Below are 19,487 nucleotides of genomic sequence, written 5' to 3' on the forward strand. Positions count from 1 at the left end.
AGATGACTTCTTGAAACGAATTCGTTGTACAAAGAGTAGCGAGAAGACGGCGGATGAAATCGTTGTACAACTAGTAGCGAGACAGAGTAGAAAGAGAAAGAAAAGAACTCGTAGCAAGTGAGAACGAACACTCGTACAAAGAGTAGCAAGAGCAAAAAACGAACACTCGATAAACTGAACAGCGAGAGAAAAAATATCATCTATAACTTAGTTCTAAAGAATAACTAGTTCCCCCCACTTTCCCCCATTTCTTAAACCATTTCTCCACGGCACAAAACAAAAAACTACTCTAGCCATTATTGTTAGTCAGTGTATAGCCCCCCCCACCCTAGAATTCTTTGATTTATGACAAAACATTTAGAGCTGTAAATATTATACGATTTAACTATATATTGTACTGCAGTTTTTCGTGTGTGGCATGCAGCATGTGCATTTAGACGCCCAACAATATATATGGAATGCTTTGAATATGCTTTAAAAAGAATATATAGAAACCAGAAGACTCTCTTCCGATTGAGAGCAACAACCAGATCATAGAACCTACAACAAACACGTTCATCTTGTAATTTATTATATTATGTTGTTTAGTTTTACTTAGAAATCCGTTTAAGGACAGGCATATATGATATATTATATCTATATATATATACACACAAATTGTTATGCATAGTTAGTCAAACGTCCAACGCGACAGATGGGATACATGAATCATAATACAGATTTGGATTCGTTGTGTTTGCGCCTTTATGATATTCGAACACCACATTTTGCTTAGGTCTAGGGTCGCATATGTAGCATACTTTATACATAGGTTTATATAACACCATAGAGAATTGTTTGTGGGGATTGAAAGCAAAGAAAATCAGAACTAACAAAACAAAACACTAATCAATCATTTACATATATATTTTCATATGCTATATAACACCGTATATATTATTTATAAATATCGTGCCAATGTTTAAAAAAAACATCTAAAAAAAAGAAACAAAATTTTGTAAAACTTGTCAATGCTTTGTAAAGTCATTCGGCTAAACGATAAGTAATATATGATTATTAATCGATATATATATATATATAGATCATCATCATCGATATATGTGCTGATACCAGACAAGCGCTGACATTTAAATGGATGTATGAACTATTCATGGATCCATATGATTGTCACGACTTTTGAAATACAATATATTCTTAAGATAGGAGATCATTGACACATACACACACACACACACACACACAAACGCAGATATGACGTACTAATATAACCAATATAAATCCATATATAATATATATATTTTGATGTTATACATACACACACAAACACACACACACACACATATGAATTAATTGTAAGCCCAAAATTATAGGAAAGCATTTTTTTTTTATAGAAATTTGTACGCGTCGTCTAAGCGTTCAGCTAGCTAAAAAATAGGTTCCTAAAATTATACAAAAAAAAAAACCAGATAAAAATAACAAAAAAAAACACCACAAAACATAAGGGAAAATACCACAAAAAACAAAAGGAAAAATGTTAGAATCGTAAATGGAAACCAATAAGCAAAACCGTAATATTTATAATATAATGGATAAATTGTAATCTAAAGCCAAGCTAAAAAAAAAACATCAACAATTAAACAACAACAAAAAAAACTAACATTATAATACATTTAACTATAAATACAATTTATAAAAGAAAAAAAAAGAATACCAACCAAGCGAGAAAATTGGTGGCAAAAGACCTGAAAAATGTATCGGAATAATGTTTATACCATATAAATAATGTATATTTTTGCAAGCGAAATTATAATGTCAAACATAGAAGCGAAACGAAACGAAAATGGAAGGAAGGACCTGTAGGATAAAGCGATATATCGATCATAAATCGATAATAAAGACGTAAACATTTTCGCATATACATATTATTATATATATATATATATCAATTTTTTTTAAAACTTTTTTTGTTATATAACTTATGGAATAATCCAAAAAATATGTTTTATTATATATATATATTTTTTTTTAACTAAAGAGCGTTTTTTTTTGTCACACTTAGCCCGGTGCGACAGTGCGTGTCATAGCTGTAAGTCGATGAGAAAACTGAATTTATATTTTAAACAATTGTATATCCTTTCTCCATTGCCTTAATTCAAAGAACGCCTTAATTCAATGATCGCCTTTTACGATATATTAGTGTTGTGTTGCTCATGAACAAAATGGAGTTGTTCACTTAAGTGAGCAACTGAACATGTTCCTTCCAAGCTGTTCTTTTTGTTCACTTGTTCTTTGTTGTTCACTTGTTCTCTACTCACTTTTTGCGCAATTTTGCTCCTCAAAGGGCATATTGCGATCTGAATAGTGAACAACTGAGTGAGCAAGTGAGTAACTGAGCAATCTAAGAGAGCAAGTGAGCAATATGAGTGAACTTACTTAAAAAAAGAAACAAGGAAACAACTTACTAAAAAAGAACAAGTGAACATGTTCACCAAAATGAAAATGAAACCAACACTACGATATATCTATTTTTCTGAAACAATTGCTAGCGACGTGTGGTTGTGAAACGCACTGTACACTTTTTAATAATTTTTCCCCATTTCTCGTGTTTTCTTTGCTAATTTGTTTGTGCACGATTTGGCATTGTGTTTGTCCCCATGATTTCATGTACGACTTAGTCCTTAAGTAGTTTCTAAGGCTGTGTAACTAAAAACTAAAAACAAGAACATGTACTAACAAAAAAACAAAAAAGAAAACAAAAAACAAAAACCTATGGCTTACGGACATACCCCTTTGATTGGTTGTTGTATTTGAGTTTAGCGCCGTACAATTTTTGTTTATTTTGAATATGATTTCGAGGCGAGGCGGGATAAACAGAAATTGGCAAGTGCACTTACTAAACGTATAATGAAATATAAATGAAGTACATATATAATGAATCGATTATAAAAGCCTAAGCTCTAAGTACGATACAAACTAATATTACAATTAACAATTTTTTGTAAACCATTTTGTAAGGCTTGAGCCTTTTGATTTGAGCCGCAGGGTCAGAATGGTCCCCCGAAGCGAAAGGTCAGAAGGGGCCCAAAGCAAAGGGCTATAAAAGGCTCAACACCAATGGCCAGAAAAGCAAAACAAAAGTGTTAAAGAAACACACAAAATCAAAGTGAAGCAAAGCTAAGAAAAATGAAAGCAAAAGCTGAAATAATTAGTCCACATTTTAGTCTAAACAAAAACGAAACATACCAAGAAGGGTTAAAGCTAAAGTAAATCTACAAACTAAAATCAAGAAAAGCTAAAAATGATACACGGAAACACAAATTGTAACATGGATTTGCTATATAACAAAACTTAAACTAAACAAACGAATGAGAATGAGAATGAAATGATTATCTAGCAATAAAAATAAACAGAATGATTTCATTTATACAGATCGCAAGCGATCTATCGATTTGGTGGAGAGAAGAGGAATGGCGGGAGAGAGCTGTTTGCTAATTTATGCCAAAAATAGGTCAACACCTGAATATGCTACTCGGAAAACCAGTTTGGCAGATGGGCTGGCCGATCATCGCGGGCGTTCCCGAAAGTGAGAGGAAAACATAATCTGTGATTTGTATGCGAGTTTTGGGTGATTTCTTTTCTGACGACATCTTTTGACTGGGACTTGTGACTCATTATGAATGCCAAACACAATCCCCGCGACTATGTGTAAACCCGTTTTGAGCGAGAGAAAAGAAGAGTGGGAGCCTCTTCAATCAGCTGGCAACGAAATGCATTCGTTGCGCTGTTCAAAACATACACGATCACTCTCCCTGCCAGTGATTGCCTGAAATCCAACACGGAATGTATCGCAATGTGCTCTGCCTGGTGCTGGGCCTGGTCATTGGCATACGACTGACGGATCTCTTCGATTACCTGCGACTCACTGATAGCCGCGACTATGCCCTCACCCAGGCCCCCGCTGCCACGCCCCAGGTCCACACTGAAACAAAAACTGAGACGGAGGCGGACATTGCCGCGTGGCTGTTTAATGAAACGCGAGTGCTGTGCCTCGTGCTGACAATACCCCAGTGGCACCACAGTAAGGCCGCAAAGGTGAAGAACACATGGGGTTCGCGCTGCAATAAGTTGATATTCCTGAGCAGCGAAGAGGACAAAGAACTGGGGGCCATCGATGTGGGTGTGCCTGAAGATCGTAAAAATCTATATGCCAAAGTTCGCGCCGGCTTTGCGTACGCGTACAAGCATCATGGAGAGGATTACGATTGGTTTCTCAAGGCAGATGATGATACGTGAGTGGGACGAGCAAATCTTTTGAATCTCCTTTAAACATCTCTTCTTTTTCAGCTTTATAATAATGGAGAATCTGAGGTACTTTCTCTACCCCTACGATCCAGAGGCTGCTCTTTATTTTGGTCACAAATTCCACACCGATTTCCCGCAGGGCTACATGTCTGGTGGAGCAGGCTACGTGTTGAGTCGTGATGCCCTGCGGCGACTGAATCTCTTTGCGCTGAATAACACCCGTTTCTGTCCAGTGAATACGCTGTCAGAGGATCGGCAGATAGGCAAGTGCCTGAGGAATGTGGGTGTTGTGGCAGGAGACTCTCGGGATGAGGAGGGACAGGAACGCTTTTTGCCGCTGTCCCCCAAGCATTTGGTGCCCCATTTTCCCACCACTGGATGGCTGAGTGGCTTGGTGTTCTATAAGCCGGTAAGAGATACTACTTCTGTGGATCAGAGATTCTTCTTTATTAAAGATGCTATCATCCTCAGACGGAGACCTGCTGTTCGACCACTGCCATCAGCTACCACTACGTCAAGGACTTTGAGTTCGAGATCTACGAGTACTTGTTGTATCGCCTGCGCGTCTTTGGCATACCCGTGCCCCAGCGAACACTACCCATGCGTCTGCCACAGCAACAACTGCAAAGACAGCTGGAGATCTGGTCCAAAGAAAAAACTACAAATCATAAAAAGGGATAATCGAAGGTTATGTTTATGTGAGAATAAGAGCTTTTTGATGTGGAATTATTTTACTAAAGCTCCTTTAATTTCAGGTAGATCACATTGCTGTAAGATGTGGATGAAACGGAAGAACAAGGACTCAAAACTAGACCTAAATCATGTTAGAATTTGTTTAAATTATATGCGCAAGTGCTGCGAGCAGGAGGAGAAAACAAAACTGTGATTCGAATTGACTTTGCCCCGCTTCTTAAGCCTCAAAACAACGTCTGGGATCTCCTCTACAGGTGGGGATTGATGGAATGACCAGAGCTCGTTGCATTACTATGGAGCACCGTTCTCTAAGGTTTGAACCAATTTTCGGCATGCGACAGTCTTCTGGAAGCTTTTGAGAGTAAATAGCAAGGAAATTGGTCTCCAGAGAGGAGAATTCGGCAGACTGAATGCCATCTGAATGACGAGGAACAAGCGTAAGGATGTGCCAAATATAAGAAGCGGCAATCGGATTTTTCCACAGGACCAATGTGAGATTATCATTCGATCGTTTTGATTTATTTCTTCAGATATCCAATTCTTGCGTTTCAGAGGACCGATTGCTGCTCAAGCTCTCTATTGCTCTGCCACCGCTCCAGAGGGGACTTCCTGCACGTCTGTTCTTTGGGTATACGCTGGATTTTAAAGGGTTAAGCGATGTTGAAGGAGTATAGCAGCAGGGAAACATACTGTATCTACTAAAGCCATTCTCTCGCCTCTCCATTCCATACCTTATGTTAGTCCCCTATATTCCTATAATTACTACATCCATTAAACTGTACAATAAATGTATTATAACTTAAGAACGTAGGTAGATCTCAACCACTGCGGCACTGTGCTTCCGTGAGTGAATGCATTTGCTGCGGCTATCAAAGGTTGAGCCGTGGAAAACGATCTTCTGTTGCGGCTCCCACAATGATTCGCAATGCCTTGGGGCAAGTGCTCGGTCTAAACTTGGGAATACGCCTGACGGAATACTGTTTGAGACGTTTTCTCGGAATCTTCGATAATATTTGGCCACTGACAGAGGTCGGACTTCCGGGAGGGATATATGCATGGGGGAGCGGTGCTATGCATCGCTTGAATTTGTTCGATTTTAATGGAAGTAATATTTGTGATCCCAAATATAACGCCCTCTTCGCTTTGGAGAAAAGGAATTAGTCCTTTGCTGTATTGGGGGATTGGAATCACTCCTTATTCGCTTTGGAGGACACGCATCTCTCATCCTCATCTGAAGACAGAGCCATGGGTCTGTGCCTGAAGCATGTGGGAGTGATACCCGGCGAGTCCCGCGATGGCCTTAACCAAGAGCCTCCTCTTGCCGCAGTGGCTGATGCCTGGAACTGGCCCATGGAAGCGCTACACTTTTTTCTGCCCCTCTTAGCCCCGAAATTGCTGTTCCACTGCCTTGATAAGCCTTTATTCAGCGAATGGTTTGGCCTTTGATCTGATGGAGTATTTTTTCTATAAAGTAAGGATTTTTGGAGACCACAGGCCTCTGCAGAAACTGCCGCCACGCCTGGGCTTCAGGGAAATGCATTCCCTGCTGCGCTATTGGTCCCAGGTGGTGTCCGATAACCTGGAAAAACCTGGGGCTTAATGTAATTGCTACACTTTGAGATAAATAAAGCAAGAGGCAGCGACGATGAAGATTTATTCCCATCAATAAGGCAAAACCAATTGTTGTCTTTGGCTCCAACGTCTCTTCTGCATTCTCCCCTCCTTTGGGGGGGCTGTCCTGTCCGCTGGCATTGCTTTGGCCATTTGTCAATGCGGCTGGCCCTTCGCTTTAAAGCACAATTTATCAAAAAGGGCCGCGTGCCACATACTCATTCCCCACATCCACATCCACCTCCTCCTCCTCCTCCTCCTCACCTTTTGTTGGATAAGCAGGGAGGAAAATTGAGGAATCGAGAACCGGAAAATCGAGTGAAACGTGCCAAACACGTGAAAAATACCTGGGGATCATTGCATTGTTATTTATGAGCATCGAAATGAGGCTCGAAATGAACTGCACGGGGAAGAACAGAACTCGAGGCATGCGGCATGCGGCATGCGGCATTCGGCACGCGAGTGCCTTGACTCCTCGGATAAAGGATAAACTCGTTTTTTGGCAAAGCAGGGCAGCTGTTTATGTACCGCTATCTAGAGCTATTCAGAGGGGTAGAACCGTGGAACGTGCCGCCGGTCCCTGAACCCCCAGGTTGCGCCTGCGCAGCGCCCTGCCTCGCCTCGCCTCGCCTCGCCTCGCCTTTCATCGTTAATATGTACATAATTCTACATTTACATTTTAGACAAATATGAGCCGAAAGGGAGCTTTTCCCTACGCAGATCCCTTGTGCGTTATCCCTATTCCGTGTACCCATTCCTGTGTTCGATGTAAATGAGGTTGTCGTTGCCACCACACACGTGCGCCGCCTGGCCAACAGGCCGTGAACACAGGCTCCTGGCTCTTGTTCCCCGCTGTCTGACAGATTTCTGGGTGGAACTGCTATCAGTGCCGTTGCGATAAAGGTTCGGCCAGGCAGCAGCTGCTGACTTTTCCATGAATTTAGGGGAGTTGAATGTAGGATGTAGGGAGTAGGGAGTAGGGAGTAGGAAGTAGGGAGTGCCTTTTGTAAACACAACGGGGCAGAAACAGGATATTTTTTAAATAATCCATCGATGCATTTTATGATTTCCAAAAATAGCCCTGCACATTCTACACTCGACATTACATTCTACATGATTTGATTACATGACACTGCACCTACACCCGCACTCTTCATTTACCCCTCTCACAAATACCTGCACCAGAAAGTGCCCTATAAACGTTCGCTTAGTGGGAGAGGGCGGAGTAAAGGAGGAGAAAAGTTCGCTCTTCTCAGTTCGTGCAGTGGAGAGCGAGTCAAAGAAAAACCACAAACAATGCGGATAAGCTATGGAAGAAGCAGTAAAAGAAGAGTATGGTTATACGCGTGCATAGCAGAAGAGAGTGAGTGGGAGAGAGCAATTATATGCAAGCGTTGAAATTATGCAAGGTGATCTGCTCAGTACAACAGCCAACTTCGTTCTCCCTCTCTCAATAAAACTAGCGTCAAAGCGCTCTCAGTTGTGCTGAGCGTGAAAGAAGACACGAAAAGAGAGTTTGCCGACCACCTTGTAAAATTTCATTATGCGCCGCCTACGCATCTCTTGCGCTCTCACAGCTTCCACAGTTCCCCCCCGCCCTTCATTCAAAGCGCAAATCGTTTATTCGGAAATCAAACTGGCGTTGTTTTGTTGTTTCGGGCCGTGAAATGCGGGAAAATTATGAAAATTTGTCGGGAAAAATTGTCGCGCAGCTGTGCAGTGCAGTGTACTGTAAGTTAGGGATTGAAAACACAACAAAAAAGTTTAATTTTTAGTGTTTTTAGTGCAGAATAGAGTGAAAAAGTGGCGTGCTTAAGCAGAGGCTGATCGTGTGCAAATGCAGTGGAACAAGCAAAACATATTATGTACATAGATTTAATGTATTTATTTGTTTTATTTTTTGTGCAATAAGCCATTCCGTTGTGTCTCGAATGTTTTCATTTGGTTGTTTCGCCGGCATGTGTGTGTGTGTGTGCGCGTGTGAAAGAATGCAAGAAGAAGAGAAGCAAAAACTAAAGAGCAAGCGCTGCTTATCTTCGCCGCTCTCCTTCCGAATGTCACTCAAATAGAGATGTGATCTCCCTCTCTCTCCCGAAGCTGAGCAAAATAAGTGAGTATGCGTGGAAGTGGGCGTGTGCCAAATGTGTACTCTTATTCGAATTATGGACAAAAGATAAGGGAAAGAAAAAGAGTGTTTCTGTTTCTGCACAACTAGCCTCCTTTTAAGGATCATAGCTCCTAAACCAACTCTGCCACGCCTCTATGCATCAATCCTCCACTCAAAGATCTGACACACCTTCTTCCTTTCCAGAGGAACAACCTTGATTCATTCCCGTCCATTAACCTTTTGAAGTCCTTCCCCCATTAACTATTCAACGGCCGCCTCATTGGCTTCTCAAATGCTTCATTGCGTTCTTCCTGGGCATCTAAACGGCTCACCCATCTAATTAGTTGCATTCCTCAGCTTCGACTTCAATTCAATCCTGCCACGCCTTCCACTAAAAACACAAAACCAAAAGAGAAGCACAGAGAGAGAGATAGAGAGAGAGGGGGGAGACCGAAAGGACTTCCCTGGGCGACATGATGTCTGGCAGGAACGGTTTACACACATTTCAACGACGATGTCTTATAATCAATTTAATGGCTTCTTCCCCCCCCCCCTGCGAAAAGGGAACGGAACGAATACGAAGCGGTTTCCCCTCGAGAAAGGAACCAGACCACGAACAGAGGATTCCCCCTAAGACGGTGTCGGTGACGGTGACGGTGACGGTGTCGGTGAGGGGCAGGGGTAGAAAAACGGAGGAGGAGACGAGGGTAATAAGTCGTCGCCGACTGAGGGGCGTTTCAATTTGTATCCTAAAGTGAAACCTACAATTGGCACCACTTTTGCAGCCAAAGGAATTGCCTCTTTTATGGTCTCATTTTCTCTGGTTTTCTTCTTGGCTTGCCCCTTCTTGCCGCAAACTCAATTAAGTGACGAATGAATGGATGGATGGCTGTATGAATGGAGGGTTCCCTAAAAGGACAGCGACAAGGCGCCTCTTGCGAGGGTCTTGCGAGGGTCTTGCGAGGGTCCTGCGAGGCATGTAAATGCCAGCACACACAAGGCGGAGGGAGGGGGAGCCGATGGCACGATGATGACTCAACAATGTCTTGAACGTGTTGCTTTGCTTTCCTTCCTTCCGGCAAAGGAATGCCTGCCATGCCCGCGCTGCCTCTTTCAAGGAATGCCACACAACCCTCAACCCTCGACGGCAGCAGCAAGCAGCAAGCAGCAAACTATCGAGCAACCCCTAAAAATGCACTGACTTCTTGGCGGCGCGAGGGTTCTGTTCTTTGTGCCTTCTTGGGTTTGAGGCTCTCGCCCGCCTTCCTCCTTTGTGTGTCTCGTCAGTTCTTGTGTCTCCGAAGGGGTTCTCCTGACGCGTGCCACGAAAAGGGGGAAGACTGTGGCCCGGCACAAATGTACCTGTAGCTGGGAGGATGGGTTCTGTTCTGTTTCGACTGTTCTCTGACTCATTGGCATGTCCTCGTACGGCAGGAAGTGCACGTACAGAAATTATTGAAAATTATAGTTGTGGAAAACTTAAAAAAACCCCAACGGAGCGAAGGACACGTGCAGGACAATCGTATGCAAAAAAAGGACTTCCCGGAGAGGAAGTGGCAGCCATGCGTTAAATTGAAGCCTGTGCCAAATCAATTAAAAAACAAAAAAACAAAAGAAAACACTCGTGCCCCAAGCCGTTGCTTGTTTGTGTGGCAGTTGCATGGCAGCATTCTGTCGCAAGCGGCACGGGGACACGGGCCTTTCCCCCGGCTTTCCACAGTGGTTTTTCCGGCCAGCAGCAGGACTGCGATTCGAATTCTGATGCACTCGGGCAGTCCAGCAGCTGCCGCGGATGCTCTTTGCGAATGCGCCGCACAAAAATCACAAAAATCAAAATACCTTTACACATGATTTATCCCTGAAGCACCGAAAGCGGGTATCCTTCCCCCTTCCCCTGCCCCTTCCCCGTCCCCTTCCCCCTGTGTCTGTGTGTTCGTCTGTCGGCGTCTGCGTGTGTGAGAGTGCGGCAGCTGCAACCCAACCTCCCCTTGGCCCTTTCCCCTGTCGATCAGAATGCTTTTACTTTTGCCCTAAAACCCAATCGAAGCACACAATCAACCCCTGGGTCTGGTCTCTGGTCCAAACCAAAAAATCAACATTTGCGCCCTGCCTTCTCCTCCCATTTTAATGGGGTGGCTGCATCCCCTCTGCATCCCCTGCATCCCCTGCATCCCTGTCGAAAGTTCCAATTTTCCAGACTCTTTCTTCAGTTTACAAAATTTTTGGAAATTATATAGCAAATCTCTTTGGTTTCGTGCTCAATTGGAATATTTCTATGTTTCTTTTGTTTCGCAGCAGCGGCAGCGGCAGCGGCAGCGGGAGGCGGAGGTGTATCCTAATTATGTCCTGTGTCCTGCATCTGCGTGTGTGTCCATGGGCATGCCATGTACCAAACGAGTAGAACGTGGGCAAGTCTCTTCGAGTGGAACTAATGTCGGTGGAACGGATATGCGATCGAGTGAAAGGTACGGGGAGTAACTAATTTACAACAGACATCTGTCGTTTCTAATGATTGCTTTCTCCAACACTTTCTCTCAGCAATCGCGGGAGGCCGTGCACTTGTTTCAGTGGAGAGCTCTAGTGGGAGTCACAATACCGTGTGAATTGGGAAACTGGGAGAATTTCCAACTTCAAAATGCACTCTAATTGCAGTCTCTTTGAATTATTATCTGTAAGATGTTTGCCTCTTGACGTTTGGCTGGGGCTACCAGACCTCTCCACTAAATCCATATTTAGCCGTGAGACAATCATGACTAAGGGTCGTAAATAGCCCTACCTTTATCTTGACACACTACCTTTTTCTATTACCACGTCCGACTATGTAAAGCGTCGGATGTTTACTGTTTTTACCGAGTGTGTCTGATAAGAGGCTACCAGATAAGCGGGCAGATCTGTGGCTATAAAGGCAGCCGGCCCGAACAGCATCCATCTAGTCACCGAAGACAGATACATCAGAATGCAGATCCCTGCCGCTTGGACACTCGTGGGACTCTGCTGCCTGGTGGCAGTCACCTACTCCGCACAGCTGGCTCCCCTTCGAGCTGCCGCTGCTGCGCCCAGACCCGGGCCACCGCCCAGCACTCTGGCCCTAGAGCTGCGTAGCATCTTCCGGCAGATACCCAGGAAGCAGATCGAGAAACTCGTGCAGGCCTACATCCTCAACGACGAGGAGTTCCAGGGTGTCGTCAGGGACATCAACTCCCTGCAGGCCTACCGTCTCAGTCGCCAGTTGGCGGCGCAGCCCGAGGTGCGGCAACTGCTGCAGTGGCTCTCCCAGCAGCTGATTCTCTCGGGCAGCTCCCTGAAGATCTTCGAGGACTTGGAGCTGGAGATCAAGGTGATCAACAAGTATCCGCAGGCCTCGCAGTTGGTGAACGGCATCCGCGGCTTCGAGCTGGAGTTCTTCCAGATCTATCCGCTGGAGCTCATCCGTTCCCTGCTGGAGCCCAGTGCCACACAGTCGAGTCCCGCTCTGGCGGAGCTCTGGCGGCGTCTGGTGGCCCTGCTGCCTGCCTACGAGCGCGTGACTGGCTCTCCAACGGGAAAACTGTTTATCCAGAAGCTGCAGACCCGAGGCGTGGCTGTCCAGGATGTGGATGCCCTTATACGGTATCAGTTTGGCTGGAGCAATGCCACTCTGGGGGGAGCAGATTATCCCGGCTACGATTATCTGTACTACTAGAGAAAGTCCACAACTAGACTCCGAAAGACACCCCCTTTGTTTTTTGCTTGCCTAAAAGTCCGTGTATTATATTCTTATACCACTTATAATCATTTAATCACCACTATATTCTGTGTAAAATACACTCTAAATATACCACCTTCCAATGGAATCCTATTCTATATTCGTATTGTCGAAATCTTCGTTGAAGTTTCGAGTATTTGCCCCTGAAGAGCGCACAGAAAATGAGTGCAAAATCGAAAAATTTCCTGAAAAACACTCAACCCTAAGACGACGACTCTGGCATGATTTGAGCGCCTGCCTGTCGGTCCATCGTCTCGCAGCGAAAGTCCCCAAAAAAACAAAGCAAAGACTGTGCAAAAAATTCTGTTTACGGCTGATAAATATTTTTGTGGGCAGTTCCCCGAAGGCAATGCCAAAAAATGATCTAGAATTCTCGGTGTTTTGGCATGCGTGAGCGATCGAAGGAACAGAGTACATGTACGCGTATAGGAAAATGGATTATACATTCCCAAAACGTATAAAGACCAATGAATGCTGCTGTTCCATCAATTATTATAGAAAATCATATACAATTTTCTGTACTTCTGGTATAGTATCAATCGACAATCAATTTAATTCCACATCTTCTCTGATGTGAGACCTGGTGGAATACCAGCGCAAACCGAAGTCCCACGAAGGCTAGCCATCTGTGCCATCGAATGGCAATAAATATCAGTGCCTGCTCAAAGGTCGCGTGGGGCAGTACGACAGGACGGGGAAGGGGAAGGGGGACGGGGACGAGGGACAGGGACAGGGACAGGGACAGGGACACCCTTGCTGCGAAAGGTATGGTATCCATGGCAATGCCATGATTAAGTAACAGATGAGCCATGGCCGTGTGCCCTGCCCTGCTCTGCCCTGCAATGTGTCCTGTGCTCTGTTCCGTGGATCGCACATGCGATTTAATTGAAACAAACCAAACAGGAAACGAAGAGGCATGGGCAGGGGGCAGGAGGCAGGAGGCAGGAGGCAGGAGGCAGGAGGCAGGCGGCAGTGCCAGAGCCAGAGCCCCGTCGAATGGGGTTGCTTTTGTAATGAAGTTCCTCATTAAGCGGCGACGGGTAGAATCGCTGGATTCGGAATTGCAACGGAAACTAGTTAATGCTCTGAGAGGCCCATTGTCAAAAGCAGAAGCGCAAGTCGTGCAATTTTCACACAGCAGCAGAACAGCAGCACCACTGAAGGGGAATCCTGTGCACAGGATCTTGGCAAACGAAGGGAGAATACTCGTATTTCTCCCCCTTTTCCTTCTGCCTCGCTTTTTGCGGTGAACGCGTCCAATTGGAATTTTATATATCACATTGTCCGTCAGATAAGGGGGTAAAAATGTAATATTTTATATTCGCCTCCCCCCTCCCCCTCCCCCTCCCCACTGTGGCTCCTGGCTCCGAACCCTCCCTATGGGCATTCATAGCACTGTGACTGACATGCGGCGGCGGCGGCGGCGGATATTCGAGTACGAGGCTTAGAACGGACCCGGACCCGGACCCGGACCCAGACCCGGGCATAGCTGAGCAGAGCAGAGCTCTCCTCCTGTGCGGTGCAGTGCCACCCCTAAAGCGCCGAGTGACGCGCGAGTATTTTTATTTAAAAAACCCCCCTATTGAAATCAGCAACAGCCTTAGAGACCTCAGAACTGAGCCGCCCGACCGCCCAAAATCCCGAAACGCAGTGCAGGCTAGAAATCGCGCTACGCTTGAGCTCTGCTTTATGGCCACTAGCTACAGTGGTGACTGGCTACAGAGGCAGATGCATAAATAAATGAAGAAGTTCTTTAAAGGGAGGAAGTCCACCTACTGAAAGGCGTCCCGAGGTGAATGATTTTCACTTGCCAATAAGAAAACGACGAAAATCCAACAAAATCTTTGCCGTGATGTGTGTTTCCTGTAAGTCCCTTCCCTTATAGTCATGCCTCACTGCCTGTCTGTCTGTCTGTGCCCCTTGTGCACCCTTCGATTGGTGGTGCTGCTGCTGCAAGCACTCGTATGTGGTGGCTCGTGTGTTCTGTTGGGTTTTTGGTGTTTGAAAATGCACCTGGCTGAATTTTCAGCTTCGATTACGCTGCGGCCAGGCCACGATTTCCATGCTGGGGTTCGCACTGGGACTGCGACTGCGACTGGGACTGGGCCCGAGATTCGGGTGGTTGGTTGCATTGCATTGTGATTTCCCTGCCGCACATGCCGCTGTATGAGGCAGGCAGCAGCGGGGCCCGTGCCCGTGCCACGGAGCGGCAAGGACATTAGCAGGCGCAACAACAAATGAGCGTTGGTCGCCGGTCGCGTGCCCGAAGCACTTCGACACCCGACAGAATTGTGAATTGTGATTGTTTTTTGTGCTGTTCCTTTATGCCTTTACTATATTTTATTTCCTTGCTGCTTTTTGCCTTCGTGCGTCCTGCCCCCCCCCCCCCCTGCCTCTCCTTTGCCGCGATTCTGCTGCATGTGTGAGTGAGTGAGTGATTTGTGTGCCCCTGCGGCGCTGCACGCTGCACGCTGCATGCTGCATAATTTCGCCTTGACTCGAGCGGAACACATCTATAATTATGTATCCCCTGAATGCATCTAATTTTCCCCCCCACTTTTCCTGATTTTCCTCGCTTTTTCGACTGTTATTTGTTTACTTCGGTGGGGATCGCTAAGCTTTTCGGGGATTTTCCTGCTGCGTTTTGGGTTCTAGAAGAATCGAATAATTTGTGGCACTCTCTGCGGGGGGGTGGAGGCAGCATAATATCTTCCTTATGGCAGGAATCGCCCGAATCCCAATTAAAATATAATTCACGCCTCTGGAAGCCCAGAAACCAGACCCAGAAATTGCATGAAATTATGAAAGCGAAAAATGTAATTACAGCTCAGTGGCTGATGGAGATCCCTTCGGGGCACTGTAACCCCCAAAAAGGCAGCCAGCAGCCAGCAGCCAGCAGCCAGCATACAACAACCCTTCCTTCGACAATGGGGCACGGGACACGGGACACACAGGCAACATGTGCCACAAGTTGAGTGCATCCTCTCGAGGAGCTGCCCAAGCAGCAAGTGCTGTTGCACGCGACTCAAAAGAGGCTTTTGAGACGACACACAGAAATGGATGCAACGAATGCATTATGCCGCATAAACGATGCATTTTCGAACATTAATTATTGCCACAGGAGGAGGCGAGAGGGGCCGGGACTCCGCCAGGACGCCAGAAGACTCCAGAAGCAACAGACAGACAGAGAAAGGCGTGGGAGTGGGGCGCTGGATGGTGGCAATGGGATGGGAATTGCACTTGAAAATTACCATAAAAAGATGCACTTAAGGGTTAGGCATTGGGGCGATACAAACAACAAACAAAATGCGTAGCTAAAGAGCAGCAGGAGGCGGCAGGAGGCGGCAGCAACAGGAGTTTGGGCGGCATCATCTCTCTCCATGGGTTGTCCGGGTTGTCGTTGGTGTTTTTGAGTGCAAATTTGTGCCAAGTACGCCTTGGAGCGCAGAAATCAGAGCAATCAGCCAGGAGATTATCAGACTACACAAAGAGAAACGGGGGCGGCCCCTGAGAAACATCAAACAGAAATTAATTACATATCTTTAATTATATTTTTAGAAATGTGGGATCGTACCCGAAAATTCTGTGGTCTGTGGCCTACCAAAAGGAATGATCTTTAGTTCCTTCGTGGGATTTTGTTTGATGACTTCCAAAGGCTCAAATATTTATCCAAAATAAAGGTAAGTCCCATGACACCACATTTGCCGAATCAAGAGATAGTCCTATGATATTGAAGCCGGGTTTGATCAGGAGATGGTCCCCTGTGCTACCCTGGGGCATTGGACTGCACCCGCAACTGCCTAGATCTGAGTGGGTTCTTCTATCTATTTGGGGATAGAAGATCGTTGCCATCTGAAAGGATATAAATCACCTTCTGAAACATTACCAAAGATCCCATAAGCCTCCTAGAAGGAAGTTTCTCTCAATGAAATCTTGACAAATGAGGATCATTTCCATATCAAATAATGCCTATAAAATTGTGTAAATCTCCGCCAATGAAGCGATCATTCAGACACACAGAGATAGAGATAGAGATAGAGATAGAGAGAGGGAGAGGGAGAGATGTATGTGTTTATGTAGAGGACTTAAGGCTTTCCCTTAAGCCTTATTCAATTTCTGGATAATCTTCTTTCTTTTGATAGACAGACGACACCAGAACGCGGGGATTAATCACAAGCTTCCCAAGCGGAGGATTTCCCCCTTTGATTGCTTCATTTTGGGACTCACTTTTCTCTCACTTTATTGATGACAAAATAAAGCAGAGCAGCAGTCGGGGCTGAGCGGTCTAAAGGAGAACTTTCTGGCAGGACTTTCTGCCAGGAGGGTTGCCCTTCATCGAACATGGGGTTGGAATTTGCAGCGTCCCAGATCTATGTATCTTTTAGGCGGCAGGAAGGACAATGCTCGCGTGGCTGGCGCACTTCTGAGACGAGTCTCAGTCCCAGACCCAGACCCAGACCCAGACCCAGACCCAATCGACTTCCCAAGGATTCTATGGCTTTAGCTTTCGACTGAAGTTCGGGCGGGGGTCGGGTCGGGTCGGTTCGGTTTGGTTCTGTTCGGGATATGGATTCTATTTGTAATTCTAAGCTGCATGGCAAACACAACACAACACAGCACACAGATTGATTGAGAAGAGCCATAGAGCAGCAGGGCAGCAGAGCCACCCCCTGCAGGGCCCTGCTGCGATTGGGATCGCTCTGGGAATACTCTTTGGACACGAGACTGCTCTCTCTCTCTCTGCCCGTTTTGGGGTGGCGCGTTGCCATGTTGCACGTGCCTACCGTAAGAACAATGGCGTCGAATCGTTCGTTCGTTCTGTTCCTCCAACATACGAGAATAATATGCCATATTTTCAATGAGCCCTTAACGGGGGGAATCGAAAGTGCATTCCCTTTCATGGCAACCACTGCCGCTGCCACTGCCGCTGCCGCTGCCACTGCCACAGGACGATGTGGCGTCGCAACGGCGTCGCATTTCGATTATGTTTAATGGCAAAGCACAGGGCAGGCATACAGATACAGATACTCTCTACACAGATGCACAGATACTCCGCACACAGATACGTAGCGATTGTTTATGCTGAAGTTTTTTGTGTTGTTGTTGCTTTGGTGGTGAACTTTCGTCGACAGCAATGTTGTGCTGTGTCTGTTGTTGTATGCCACACGCCGCATGGTGTACCTACCCCACCAAAAGCAAACTTGACAACGAGCTTAGCCTTAGCCTCAGCCGCCACCAGGGTCTGGGGCAGGAGGCAACACCGTCTGTGGCAAGGGGCGAGAGAGAGAGCGCTGATAAATGCAGCTACATACACGCAGAGAAATCAGATGATTGTAGATCCCTCAGAAAAGCGGCGCCGATAGATACACTTGGAGAAATCGGATTGAATAAAGTTCGGTTTCCACTGGGAGAGGCATAAGAACCCCGATAAATCCATTAAGAAAGTGTACACTCAAAGAAATTCCAATGAATGTACCATTGCATCTCTTTTACACTTTACACTTGAAGAAATTTAATGAATGAAAAGACCTTTAACCTTTCAAAACCTTTTTGCAGACTACATATGTGTCTACATACATTTCACCTTTAGATACCTTTTTGCACTTGGAGTACACTGATTTCGACCTTCCGTTCCCCGTTCCCCGTTCCCTGCTGCAACAGCTGTTTTTCGTTCGGGAAGCAAACAAAGCAGCGGAAGGATCCCCCGAGAGGAAGGTTTTGGCCCGGCTCATTCATTTGGTTGCACGCTCAAAACGCTAGAGGTATCAATCGGTTGCACGCACAATTAACACGGGGTCTAGGAGGGGGAGGGGGAGGGGAGGTTTCATGGTGCAGCGTCAGCTGTTTTTGCGGCAGAAAGCGGAAAAGCAAGAGGAAAAAGATCATCATTGTTTTGGGCGATCGAATTTCCCTTGAAATATTTGCACAAACACTGAAAGAAGGTGCCATCATCCTTTGCTGGGCATTTTCGTGGTGCGTGGCAAAGGGAAAAACAGCTGCTTCCACATGCCACATGCTACATGCCATTTGCATGGCATTGATTTCTGCGAGTGCATTGTCCTTTGGCCGTTTTGCAGTAGAGGGAGGGAAAGGGAAGGAAAGGGAAGTAAGAGGGCAGATCAAATGAAAGGTGGAGGCCCTTCGAGAAAGGTAAGATCTCTCCTTGCCCCTTTTGGGGCAGATCTTGGGCCTTACCTTCTCCGGAATGTACCTTTCCTGCACAGGACTTTCACTGCCGGCAGGACTTTCCCCTTAGCAGTGGTCTCCTCTGTCTGCATTTTGTGGAAAAAAGGGTGACTAATGCGTGTGCTTGTGTGTGTCGCTGTGTGCTGGTGTGCTGGTGTGTGTGTGTGTGATTGCTAACAAAAGATTCCGGCTTTTGCGGCTGCCGGCAAAGGTCTCGTCTCTCTGCTAGCGCCGCTGCCGCCTTGCCGCTCTGCTAGCGTCTCTGCCCGCCAAGGACCTCTGCTCTGCTCTGCTCTGCTCTGCTCTGCTCCGCTCTGTGCAAGGGCTAAAAAGGACATCGAACGTCGCGTCGGGGCGGCTGTTGGGGGATGAAAGAGCGACGCAACGCCTGCCGCCGCTGCCGCCGCCGCTGCCGCCGTCGCCGGAATGATTTCCCTTTCGGTTTCGCTTTCCTTTGACATAAATAGCCGTGCGGGGCACCGCTCTCATTCATTCGCAGCAGAGACGTTGAGCGGAACGACAGCCAGGAGAACAGGAGACCGACCGTTCTTCGCCCAAAAGGAGCTTTGCCTCAGCCTCAGTTTTGCGCCTCAGTTTCTTGTTCTGTTGTTAAGTTTTTTTTGTTTGTGCTTAGTTTTCAAAAAAGTTTCCCAAGTTTCCCGTTCAATCGTTCAATCATTCCATCATTCCATCATTCATCGTTCTCCACGTTCAATCATTCTTCAATCCACGTTACGTTACGTTACGTTCACGTTTGCGTTTGCGTTTTTAAAGGTGCAACGCGTTTAAGATTTGTTGCCCCATCATTTCGTTTGACACGCGGCGGTGGCGACTCTCAGTGCA

General features: G+C 46.1%; 2 protein-coding genes across 4 annotated transcripts; both read left to right on the top strand.

Annotated features, from left to right (window-relative positions):
• Positions 1-1,969: 1,969 nt before the first annotated feature.
• On the top strand, positions 1,970-6,639 carry LOC6603283 (glycoprotein-N-acetylgalactosamine 3-beta-galactosyltransferase 1). 3 transcript variants are annotated; one of them, XR_003409268.1, is made up of 5 exons: positions 1,977-4,289; positions 4,345-4,711; positions 4,774-5,000; positions 5,062-5,486; positions 5,548-5,798. XR_003409268.1 is itself a non-coding variant. In XM_026994085.1 (4 exons), exons 1-4 carry the CDS (start codon positions 3,841-3,843, stop codon positions 6,593-6,595), a joined length of 1,032 nt encoding a protein of 343 aa, XP_026849886.1. In that variant the 5' UTR covers positions 1,970-3,840; the 3' UTR covers positions 6,596-6,639. The 3 variants fall into 3 exon arrangements, 1 of the variants encoding a protein (XP_026849886.1); XR_003409267.1 differs by having other exon boundaries at positions 1,978-4,289; positions 5,058-5,486; XM_026994085.1 differs by lacking the exons at positions 5,062-5,486; positions 5,548-5,798 and adding an exon at positions 6,484-6,639 and having other exon boundaries at positions 1,970-4,289; positions 4,774-4,877.
• A 5,015-nt stretch (positions 6,640-11,654) lies between these two features.
• On the top strand, positions 11,655-12,546 carry LOC6603282. The gene has a single exon (XM_002028222.2). It carries the CDS (start codon positions 11,670-11,672, stop codon positions 12,393-12,395), a length of 726 nt encoding a protein of 241 aa, XP_002028258.2. The 5' UTR covers positions 11,655-11,669; the 3' UTR covers positions 12,396-12,546.
• Positions 12,547-19,487: the final 6,941 nt, after the last annotated feature.

Source organism: Drosophila persimilis, unplaced genomic scaffold (assembly GCF_003286085.1).
Source record: "Drosophila persimilis strain 14011-0111.01,24,50 unplaced genomic scaffold, DperRS2 tig00001210-arrow-arrow-pilon, whole genome shotgun sequence".
Classification (NCBI taxonomy): domain Eukaryota; kingdom Metazoa; phylum Arthropoda; class Insecta; order Diptera; family Drosophilidae; genus Drosophila; species Drosophila persimilis.

Bases quoted from the DNA above. Each gene is read 5' to 3' on its own strand.
- LOC6603283 (XM_026994085.1), top strand. From the start codon at position 3,841: ATGTATCGCAATGTGCTCTGCCTGGTGCTGGGCCTGGTCATTGGCATA. The intron at 4,290-4,344 runs GTGAGTGGGACG...CTTCTTTTTCAG, and splicing joins CTCAAGGCAGATGATGATAC to CTTTATAATAATGGAGAATC. The intron at 4,712-4,773 runs GTAAGAGATACT...TATCATCCTCAG, and splicing joins GCTTGGTGTTCTATAAGCCG to ACGGAGACCTGCTGTTCGAC.
- LOC6603282 (XM_002028222.2), top strand. From the start codon at position 11,670: ATGCAGATCCCTGCCGCTTGGACACTCGTGGGACTCTGCTGCCTGGTG.